Below are 12,198 nucleotides of genomic sequence, written 5' to 3' on the forward strand. Positions count from 1 at the left end.
TAAAGATTTTTCACCATTTGTTTCTGTACAGTTCTTTTGAGAGGTCTGGACAATATTTCTGGCCATTTTTTGCCTTGGTGGTTTTGCTGATTTGTTAGGGATCATAGTTTCTTTTTTGGTAAATAATATCAGAAATGTAAACTTTCACACAAATGGCATAATAATTAATTTAGTTAAAAGTTTGGTATACACAGCAAGTTGTCATTATTTCAATTAAAATTCCCAATGTCCTGTAGCCATAACATTCCTTTTTACAGCTTTACTAGACAACTGGTTTGTGCTGATACAGTGTGTGTGTCTAAATGTTTCCTTGTGCATTCAAATAAACATTTTTCACTGATTTACCTGGTTTAACTTCTTCCAGTAGTCTTGTAGATTGTTTAGATGTTACGTTACAAACCTTAAGAGCCACTTATATGTGTACTGCACTGTTTGATTAAATGCTATAGCAATTTACATTTTAAAAACAAGCATAGAAATTTAAAATTGTTTTGAGATATTCACCCTTTTTATGATCAATTAAGCAAGTGCTTTGCAAGTCCACCATACATTTTGTAAAGCATTGACAAATGTCATTTCTGATATTTATCTAAAGTGTATACTATATTTTATGCTTTTTGTTGTTTCTAAACATAAAAATATACATCTGGAGAAAAGAATTATGAAAATCATCTTGTTCCAATCTTTGAAAAATTGCATGAAAGATGAGAGTTACACTTATTTCAATGATAGTCATGAAGGAACAAAGACTTGCATAGAATGAATGAATACTTATGGGAGACATTGTGACTGGTCAGTTCACAGCACCTTTGAATTGGTTACCATCCAACAAACAATGAGAAAATGCACATTTTATTAATGAATAAAAATAGGGTAAAAATAGAGAAAGAGCCCCCCTCTGATTGTGCAGAGTTAGGTTTCAAAACAACAGCCAAAACATGAGCATTTGTCAACAAATATATTTGTGTCATGAGGAATATTTTCATTTTTTAAACGGTGTAGGTTTTAAACTATACCCTCCACTAGATCTTCTTAGAATTTCACAAATCAACTGCAAGAAATTAACCTCAAAAGAGCCAAGTTAGGCAGTTGGGAGCCAGGACTCAGCAGAAAAGTTAAAGTTATGAGAATGTCTATCAAACAGATTATTGTCAACAAGCCCAAATACAATGAAAACAGGAGAGTTCCATTTTAATAGTGATGGTTATTCTCCATAGAGTCACAGAGTCATGTGACCAATGCTCAGTCTCTATTTTTAACTCTATATAATAATGGCTTAATATTTCACAGTCATCTGCCTTCCTTGGTTTTTTGTAGGAAAAGAACCTATTGTTAACCTCAAGCTAAATTTGTCAGAAATCTGTTTTTTGTCATAATATACAGGTTTAAAAAATATATTGCAACCAGTGGAGGTGGACAGCCATTGAGCTTTTGTCATCATATTATTCTTTGTACCAAAACTTCCCGAACTAAACCAGACCTTCTTGTTATGCATGCAATGACAAAACGACACTTCCTGTCTCTAAATTTTAGTAAGTCATTTAAGTTTTTTGGCCAAAATCTAAAAAAGTTCCACATTTTATCCCACGTTCTGATAAAAAGAGGCTTTTAATTTTTTTTTCCAGTTTTTATTTTTTGACGATTATTTTATAAAAAAAATGCTGTCAAACTTTGCAAGTTTTGTTGTTGGCAATCCATGTGCCCCAGTCTAAGCTTTGGTTTTGTTAGACTAGATGTGAAATGAATGACAACAGCTAATGCACATCTCTTACTTTATTACTGGGATAAAATGAGTATTTTTCAAATGTAGCAAATGATTAAGGGCTACAAACAAGCAAGGCCTGACAGAAGCCCAACCAAGCCACTCACTAGTGAGGCGGTGTTAGTACATTCAGTGGTACTATACTGCACCTCTGGGGATATTTCTAAGAGGTAGAGGCCCTTGGCGGCTCTGATTGTCTATGAATAGGGATCAGTGTTTACTGTTATCTTGTGATAAACTGCCCTAGCCACCTTTTTAGAAAAGAGTGAACAATGGTAACCATGGTAAAATGTACTTTGAAACTCAAAAGAAAATTTGCAAACTATATCAAGTACAATATGATTTCTATTAAAGCATTTTCTCTAAAATAAAAAAGCGTGAATGGTAAGATGCTGTATAAAACTATTGAGAAACTACAGTCATCGGTGCACAAAAAGGAAAATAAAACACATGAATAACACTACAACAATCTTTCACAAGATACTGGAAAGCAAAGCCCTGAAAAAACCTTCATAAAAAATTGGGAATCTTTTAGTAACCAGTGAACAGGAAAATATAATGACTGGGTAAACTATTTCACCACATTAACCTTTTACCTCACATGAAAAATTAAAGACTCAAAATAATAAATAAAAAAGAAATAACATCATACTAAGTGTCCTCCCAAAGTATCATCGAGTTGAGAACCATGATTGCAAGTTTAATGCCTTTCACTTGTATCAGAACACAGTATTCTTTTGTAACTGCAAACAGTACAAGTATTGAATATAGGTTTCTCTATTTACATAATGTTACATTTTATACTTTTCAATATATACAGATTTAGAAAATGAATATAACTTTGAGCAAAAGTAAATAAAACCCAATAATGACATTTTCATGACAACTGAAATTGCCGAAATTGCCCCTGTGTTTTAGTCTCTGCAAACTGTTAAAATTGTTTTTTAAAGGTTTTGATTTTTTCTTCTTTTTAATCATTTATTTATTTTATTATACTTTATTTATCCCACAATGGGAAATTCTTTGCCGCATTTGACCCATCCCCTGGGGGAGCGGTGAGCTGCAGCTGAACCGCACTCGGGAGGCAGTAGCGCTAAAGGCCCATTCACACCGGGACGAATCTCGCCAGCGATTTTCACCGACGTTTAACGCCTCGTGACTAAACAAAGGGCACCAATGTGAGTGTGCACACCGACGCGAAAAAATGCCACGCGTCAAAAAAAACAAAACTCCTCGGGTTCGTTTTTTTTTTCCGACGCGTCGCGTCGAAATCTATTCGACCAATGAGAATGCCGCTTTTGCACACGTGTCTGGAGCTTCTGAAGTTACAGTAAAACACAACTTGGGGGCGCTCAAACACAAAACTGCCTTGCTGAGCACACATACCAGCGAAGAAGATAGACGTCAAGTAGCGTCTACACTGCCGCGAAGAAATAATGACGGACATTCTAAAATATCCCCGAACGAAGCACCAGTTGGAGCTACTGGTGCTTGAAATATTCATGTTTTCTTTTTATTATTCTGACTAGCGCGTAAATACTTGCTCTCTTCTTCTGAGTGAAAAGCGAGTTTAAGAAGCCTAAAGTTGCGCAGCGCCACCTTGTGTACAGGAGTATTTCTGTTTACATTAAGCGCCATCTAATGTCAGGGAATGAAATTGCATGTTCGCTCGGCTCATCGTCAGCGAAAATCGCCTGGGTGTGAACACAAAAAAGGTGGCGAAAAACGCTGGCGAATAACGCCTGGCGAATATTCGTCCCGGTGTGTACGGGCCTTGAGGGTCTCGCCCAAGGACCCCTACTGGGTGATGTTAATTGCTCGCCATTGATATGATAAACAGTACCATTGTTTATCCCCCTCCGGGAATCGAACCCTGGATTCATGCGTTTCTACCTTACCAAACGAGCTACCCAGCCGCTTAATTGGAGGCATAGGCTCAATCCCACTTTTGTCCCCTAGCCTTATCCCTCTGTTGTGCATGTTGATGTGAGGAGTTCCTTGAACTTAGCCAAAGGGTTGTAATAGATGCAACCTCTCAAATTGTGACTGTCCGTCATGTATAGAGAAATACCTTTAAGGTGAGACTTTGCAGGTTTTTATTAAAAGTAAACACTAATTATGTTAGTGGTGTGAATGTGACAAATAAGTACTTTTTAGCTAAAAGAGACATACTTACATAAAGGTAGAAAAATAGCTTGGTGGATAAAGGACATTAAACAAATCGCTTTGATTTTTTTTTTTTTTTTTTTTGTAGTTGACAAATACCAATAAATTTCTGCAAGTAATGTAACGGAAGTTGATTTTGAACTTGTATACACAGTCATCTTATGTATTTTGAAGTAGATAATGGTAGCATGCCATATGATGGTGACAGTTGTGTCTTTCTCTTTCTTAGAATATATTTAGCCTCCCACATTAACCTTTGAAACAGAGGGACAATGGATAGGGAAGAGGGTTGATTATTAGTAAAATTGGGATTGGGCTTAAAACAAGGGTTTAGGGACAATTTGAAAAAACTTCCCTAAGAAGGTGACTAGGTGACAGTCCTGCTAGCTGTCCAAAGCTCATTGCCATAGGTGAGAATAGAAACACAGGCCAGTGAGTCGAGAGATTTGTCCTCTATATCAGCTTTACCTTAACCACAACAGACCTATACATAGTTCAAATAACTCCAGGTGCCTCACCAGTTTGTTGGTCAATTACCCGCTTTATTTTTCCCTCACTTGAGTGCCCAGATACTTAAGCTACCCCAGCAGGAGAACTCACTCCTTCTTAACCTGAATGGGCTGTCCTCTTTTTTTTTTTTTGACAAAAAAATCTGGCCCTACAGTTGGAGGTGTTGATTATTATCGCCTCTGCTTCACACTTAACAACAAACTAGTGTAAACTGGAGGCTATGACTTGCGGAAAGAAAAGATTAATTTAAAAAAATCTGTAAAACTAATATCAGACTTTAATGACAAAGGGCAACCCTGCCAGTGTCCAATTTTCATCAGAAACGAGTCAAAATTACAGCTTTGTGAATCAAGGGCTCTGTTTGAAAACAAATCAAATGCCCCCCAACAACTAGCCATATATCCCACATTCTCAGAGGATCTCCCACGGGATATCCAGAGGGATATGGTTAAATGCTTTCTTTAATACCACAAGAACACATCTGGGATGGAGAAGCAAACTCTCAAAATCTCTCAAAGATTCTAATTCTAGCATGGGAGCTGCTCCAGAGTTCAACATCCACAATGGAACCCACATTGTTCCTCCTGAACCAGCAGTCCAACCATTAACTAGATTGCCTTCTGCAGTACTGTGGCATCTATTTGATCAGGGGGACTGGGGAAGTCTCTTTCCCTGTTACTAAAGGGCACACTCCATTTCCATTTTTAGAATAAGGGAAATCACCACCCCACTCAGTTAATCCCGAGGCAGTGCCCCTTATATCCCTGCAAAGTTGCATAGACATGTCTGCCAAGACAGTAATGCAACATTCAGTGGCCTGGGAAAATCAGAGAGGTTATTGTCCACCAACGAGGTCTTGCTCCAGAAGAGTATTTTTTAAGAACTTCTGTGACCTCAGCCTGGATGATGGGTTAGTTTTCTAATGATAAAATTTGTGTGGGTAATCTTTATTTTTTAATCTAGTACCATACTTGCTACAAAAATCAAAGAAGGCTGTGGTAAAGGAATGCTTTGAGTAAGATAACAAAAATCAATAATAATATATTCTTGAATAATATATTCATTTAATACCTTTACTACAAAACTAGGGTTTATAAAGTTATTCACAGTATTTTTTCAGTGTATGTAGGTGCTTCTTTTGTTTCTACATAATGAGAAACTGGAATGAACATTAGCTATTCATATTTGTGTGCAGTAACAAATAATGTACCTCCCTGCACTGTGGCTGATTTACATTTTCCAATCGTGCTTACTTTTCATGGATTTGTGTCCCCTTTAAGGTGAATATTTAAAACTTTTGGATGGATGATGGCACACATTTGGCACTTAAGGATCTGAAAACCAGACACATTCTCTCTCACATTCTTTCGTCTCATTTTTTATGTAAACCTAAATGACTGCTTCATTCCACAGAAAAAAAGAACAATTGTTAAAAAAAAAGTAAATGAACAATATTGTTATGTGTTCAAGAGATGACAAGTCTTGTTTTCAGAAACTAAACAGACATAAAGCAACATCATTGCCAGCTCTTCTGAATGAAACTCACGTTTTTACTCTGGCCTCTCATTTTACAGTGTCTAAAAATGCTAATGATTAGAATGACATAGACAAATAAGACATGGGCCCACTGGTGTACTTTCTACTCCACAGTTCTAAACTTGCACTTCGATGACCACTTGTGTCTGGTTGCTTTTGAACCTTTTGCTTTTTGTTGATGTCCCATGGGAAGTCTTCTATTGGTAGTGGGCTGGCAGGACTGCCTGAACCCTCTGGGGTGCTCTCAGGAGTTCCTTCTATTATTTCAATTCGCGGTGGTTCCATGAGATCGATGATGCTAAAGGATGCTGGCTCTGGTTGGCACATGACGGACTTGTCTTCTGTATGGTGTCGAATAGACCAACTTGAGCCTGCTTGAATTCCTATGGAAACTCTGTCATCTGTTTGTGTGGTGCTGTCACTACAAGGCTCTCGGCACAAAGTCCACATGTTGTAGCACTGAGTGAAGTTGAAAAAGTTGCTGTTGAAAGTTTTTAGTTCCCCACAGACATCTCTGCGCAACTCTGCAAGCTCATAGCGCATTGCTGAGATTTCATCCTTCCATTGCAGGTTAAAGGCAGCCACCATATTTGCAGACTCTTTGAAGGCCTGAATGGCCTGAGGAACTGGTGGTTCAGATGTAGCAATCGGGCTCCTAAAGGACGGTGGGGTTGCCGGTGGGACGGAAATGGCTGTTACAGTGGAGCCTGTACTATGATGGCTACGTGCAGCAGCTGTTTCTCTTTCCAGCCTCTCAAGCTCCACATAGGCAGAGGAGCTAGCACCATCATCGTCCTCAATCATGTCGTCATTTAGTAAAGACGTCGCATCCACAACATCATATCCCTCTGGAAAAAATATGAGTGTGCAAACAGAAGGACAATCATGGTGAAAGAAACAGCTGGAGAGTGATTTTGTTTGAACTATACAACACACAGATTTTTCAACAAACATACAAGATGTACTGTGGGCTGTCCACCATGTTTTTACACTGCCTTCTCAAACTCCTCAAGGCTTCTTTTCATCTCTTCACTGCACAGCACAAGATAGCCATAACTACAAATTATATGAATGATTTATAATTAAACTAAAATTATTCTCAAGTCAAAATTACTAAAGAATAAATTCTTATGGAACCTTCTCCTGAAGACATCTTAAATATCTTGATTTTAAACTTGTGCCGTTTTAAACTTGTGCCGTTTCGTGCCAATGGAAAGATGTAAAGGTTGGGGGAGGGGTACCCACAGGGCTAAGAACCAGATATGAACCCTATTGAACATATTAAGTCGTGAGCGGTTGATAAGACGATGTGAAGTAGTATGTAACCCGGGCAAGGGGAGAGCTAGCCCCTCCACCTTGGGGCTTCATCAGAAAGAGGCTGCAATCCCACAGTCAAAGAAAGCTGACAAACTCAAAGTCAATGGGTAGACTTTGCCACATTTGGCATTTAAAAGGAAGCCAAATTTCCACGGAAAAAAGAAAAAAAGTCACACATGTACAGCGAGCATTTGCTGCTTTGACAAATGGTTGGAGACAGTGGCAGTACCATGACATTCAGTGCTATTTTATGGTTTCGACATAAAAACATTCTCCAAAGGTTTTAAAATACATTTCTCATACATTTAAACTTACAATATGGTCTAAGAACACTTAAAAGAGAGACACGGTAAACAACTCACAAAATCACGCATCACATTAATCACTTTAATCAGTATTTGGTAATTCCATGTTCGAAAACTAGTCAATTCAATCATCTGAGGTTTTATGAGTTGTTTGAAACCATTTTTGCTACTTTGGATAAAATAGGGAAATGCTTCTACAGTTTCTATGTTTAAACTGTAACTATTGTTCTTACTGAGAAGGCAGTGCAAAAACACACATATACATAGATATGTATGCGTGTCAACATTAAAGTACCTGGAACAATCATCACTGTTGCCTCCAGCTGTTCTTTCCCCCTGGTTATTCTTCAAGAGGCGGTTGGTCAAATGGAGAGGGGTTTGCTGTTCGTCTGCCCTACGGAGCATCATGGGATCCCTTCCCCACTCAAGGGGCTCACTAACCTCAGGGTTTGGATTTCTAGACTACTTTCATTTTAACTTTAAACTAGTTCTAAAGACTAGTTTCATTCTTATGTAATTTTTGTAGATGGCCTCATTGGTTTATTGGACTTAACTTTTACATTTACTGTTTCCTGAGGACAGTGTGAGAGTATAATGTCAAATGCTACATTGCATGAAACTACCATCAAATAACTAATTTCGGAACTACTCTAATCTTGTTTGAAAACATTTTTTGATTAGTCTAAACAAAACTTTAGAAAACGTAGTTTACCCAAATATTTCCGATAACCCCTTAACCCAATTTCTGTATATCAAAGATGATAGATTTGGAGCCGATGGCAAAGTGAATTATAGTTCAGCCAATAAGACGGTGGGATTGGAGAGCACTCCTTTCTCCTCAGTAATTTTTCTGCATAAATGTTGTCAATAAAGGACCCAAATGAAGGTAAAATGATTCAAAAGATAAAATTCTTTAATTTCATCAAAAAATAAGTAGAAAAGCAAGTGTTTTCAATATAAAGTTGAAGGAAATTTTACAAAAGTAATAAGTTGGAAAAATCAGGTAATAATATACACATAAAGGAAGCATTTGTTCCATGAAAATAGTTTCAATAGGGTTCATAGCTTTACTCTTGCAGGCAAACACTGAATATACACTTTATTTAAAGTTGATGCAAAAACTGTTTGCACAAAGCATGAAGTTGTGAATTGAAATCGTATTGCTTGCACTGTGTCACACAAAACCCACGTGCAAAAAAGAGATTTTTGATTAACATGTAAGTGTAGTTTAGTACTGTAATAGTACTACAGTAATAGTGAATAAAATAAGAGGTGGGAACCTGAATTTAAAATTTGACTACCATTGCAACTAGCTAATTTCTGTTTCATGTAACACAATACATCAATACTGTAAAAGTTGGAAGTCACATAGACTTTCAGATAAACAAATAGTGGCATGTTCTTTTGTGCAACCAGTATTTGTGTAAATGTGTTTTAGTCTCTAGAGCTTGTTGACTTACCTTACATCACAACTAATTAACCAATGTATGTTTTACATTTAAATTAATTACAAGGTCAGTTACCAGGTGTGTGCTGACATGCTGGTAAAACAAAGCAGGGTTTGAACAGGTAAAGTCTCTGGAAACAGACAGCAGTTGGTCTCTGCCTACCCCTGACCAAGATGTCACCTCTCCCTACTTAATTCACTTTTTTTGCAACACACATAAAACACCACAGTTTAACATGCTTAGTGCAGTACTTGTACTTCTTCGGCATGCCTTATAAGGAGGCTACATTTTTTTTGCAATTATGTGTTCTGTAATTATGAGTTGCCATTATACTTCTTTGATAATATCCACCCTAACCTTGGTTAACTTCAACAACAAAAGTAATTGCCCCAAAGCTTGGCTAATTAACAAACCATGCAAAGTCACAGACAAGCATCTAAATGTTTGTTTCTGGTATGCAGAAGCAAAGGATGAACACACAAAAGACTCCAACTGCAAAAGATAAGAAACTGAAAAATGGTATCCCTGAATCTCAAGGCTTCCCCACTGTACATATGTAGGCATGTTAGGGTTGTTAATATGTACAAGATGTATGAGGATATGTAGTCTATTCCCTCTATTTTTTGGAGAGGGGGGGGGTTGTTGTTTTACCTGTTGTGGATCTGAGAGTTGAAGTGACAGTGGAGGATGTCATTGAAGGCAAGCAGTCATCATCCTGGGAATAACCAGCCTGAATTGCACGGAGGTAACTGTGGCTTCGTGTGCGGAACGAACCAGGCAGGTCCAAGGCCTCCATTGCCTGGGATTCTACTTCACTAAAAACGGACTCGCAAACTGACTCAAACTGGCCATTGATCTCAGTCTCACTCACCTGAGAGACAAAAACAGGAATAGCAGTCCTTAATTTTTCCTCTTCCTTTCTCTTTCTCACTTTGATTCTTCCCCTTTGTACAGCAAATATGAAGGAGTGTTAGCATAAGGAAACGGCAGCATCAAATGTGACTTTAAACTGAATGTCAGATCAAATTAGGAAAATGCAGATGACATTGACAAAAAAGAATTAAAAAAAAGAATGGTGCCTTCTTATAGGTAATTCATTCTACTATCCCGCCCCTCTCACCACCACCAATCCAAAAAAAATCCCATGCAGAAGAATTTACTCTCTTGTAGGTCTAGCAAATGCTACATAAAATACTATAAACCATTTAAGCTGACATAAAATTGAGCCTTTTTGATTTCTGATTATTGTTTCTGATTATTGTTTAAAAAATGAAAATGATCACCAAAGGATTAGGCTGATTGTACAGCCACTTCCTTGACCAACAGCTTTGCTTCTGGCAGTCATAGATCTTCACACTGCAGAAGTCACCTCTTTAGTCACCACCAAGGTCCAAAACAGACTTTCATATGTCACCCAGCTGCACAGATGCACAGCAGGGTAATAAAAAGCAACATACCTGAAAAGGCTGAAGTTTATTACTTAGACACTGAACAGTTGCTTATCCTGGCCAAGTCTTTACATTGGTGCACTGGTGATTTGGGTACAAATATGAGGGGAAAAAGAGCCTGTTAACTGCTTATTTTGGCAGTGTATACTTTTTTCAATAGCATGTAATAGAAATTTTCACCAACAAATAGATTATAAAACTAAAGCAATCAATTGTGTACCATACCCTGAATTCTGTCTGACTTCCAGCTGACTTCAGGGTGCAAAATGGTGTAAGCAAAACAACTGCAGAAAACTGTAAATGCTTCTCTTCAATTCATTGCTAAACACCCTACAGGCAGTCATCCCGTTCACCTATTGCTGGTCAAAAACAACATCAAGAAATACTTATAATTATGTTAAGGTAGTCAATTTTGGTAAAAAAAAATTTTTTTTTTACTACATTTCTTTGTTCACAATCTTCTCAGTTTTGTTAAATGTAAAAGCTACTCGTTAGTCTGCCTGATACCTTTCCATGCATTGTTCTAGCTATCCCACAAAGCCGTAGGGTAGAGTTGCCTCATTCTACCAAACTTCTGCCTCCTTGACTCCCTTCTCCAACTCATTTGTATTTAGCTCTTCACGCTGCTGGCTACATGACAAGGGGAGTTATCCTAACATCAAGGGGGAGGGGGGAAGGAAGCAACGTCTAACCTGCATAACTAATAATAATTGCCCACTAAAACTGCTTTTATGAAATCACTGCACAAAATCAGATGCATGTTAACTAGCATTCCCTCCAGGTGATGCTTTCAGAGACTCACCTGGCTTACGCAGCTAGCCTGGCTGAGGGTGCTGACCGCACGCATGTAGCTTTGATTGCGTGATCGAAAAGGCGGAGGATGAAAGGAGGGGGCAGGATTCAGTGTGACACTTGGGTGAGATCGCATATCTCTCGTCTGCAGGTGATAACCCTGGCTAAACAAGAACAACAAGAGCAAAGCACAATTTCACTGATCAAGGTAGCAAATAGAACTTCACAGATTTTGACATTGCTACTTCTGATTCATGACAGACTGCTACGCACAGATATCATCCACCTTGTGACTTGTGTTTAGTCGTTAGTTGGCAGGTTGCAGTTGCACATAGGGCAAATAGGTATTTATTAGTGGCCAGTCCCTTAAGTGTTAAAGTGAAGGACCACTTAAACCTGTAAACGTCCTCTCTGGTTTCCCCACAAATTATCTTTTTTTATTGTGTTTCTCACTTTTCTGTAATGTATAAAGTTATTACCAGCTTACAACTTTAAAACTGTTTTAGAAGTTAATGTTTTTATATTGGGAAAAAGGTGCCAACTTGAAGAAATTGTTATTATTATTTTTGCTTTTAAGACCCAATTAACATAAAGGAATACATATTCTGTGGCTAAAATATTTTTCATATTTTATGAGGAATATCCTCTTAACACTCTTTGAGGGAACTCCTTTGTTTGCACAGTCACAGCCAAATAAAGATCCAAACGCTCCACAAATTTACGTGTCTTTTTACTTCATAATACAATTTCTGGTTTTCTTATTGATTCTTATGTTATACATGTCACTCCCTGGGTTCTTGATTCTCCCTTCCGGAACACTTGTAGCTTCTTTATGCTGGGTGAACCTGTGCGTTGCTGCTACCTTATTATTTTCCATGAGAACTTTTGGATCCTCTCCAAAAGCTGCGTGGATT

The 12,198-nt window shown here is 37.8% G+C and overlaps 1 protein-coding gene across 5 annotated transcripts in view; it reads right to left on the reverse strand.

The window, feature by feature from the left end:
* Positions 1-12,198, reverse strand: part of LOC101172865 (disks large-associated protein 2) — a 77,580-nt gene that overhangs the window by 26,972 nt on the left and 38,410 nt on the right. For 2 of the 5 annotated variants that reach the window (XM_023952818.1, XM_023952817.1), the window contains exons 4-5: positions 11,295-11,448; positions 9,916-9,988 (exon numbers count right to left, since the gene is read on the reverse strand). In XM_023952818.1, the coding sequence (XP_023808586.1) occupies positions 9,916-9,988; positions 11,295-11,448 (227 nt within the window). Of the gene's footprint in view, positions 1-3,992; positions 6,823-9,695; positions 9,989-11,294; positions 11,449-12,198 lie in introns of those variants that run through there. The other 3 variants (XM_023952816.1, XM_020714869.2, XM_023952819.1) reach the window with 2 other exon arrangements.

Source organism: Oryzias latipes, chromosome 24 (genome assembly GCF_002234675.1).
Source record: "Oryzias latipes chromosome 24, ASM223467v1".
Taxonomy (NCBI): Eukaryota; Metazoa; Chordata; class Actinopteri; order Beloniformes; family Adrianichthyidae; genus Oryzias; species Oryzias latipes.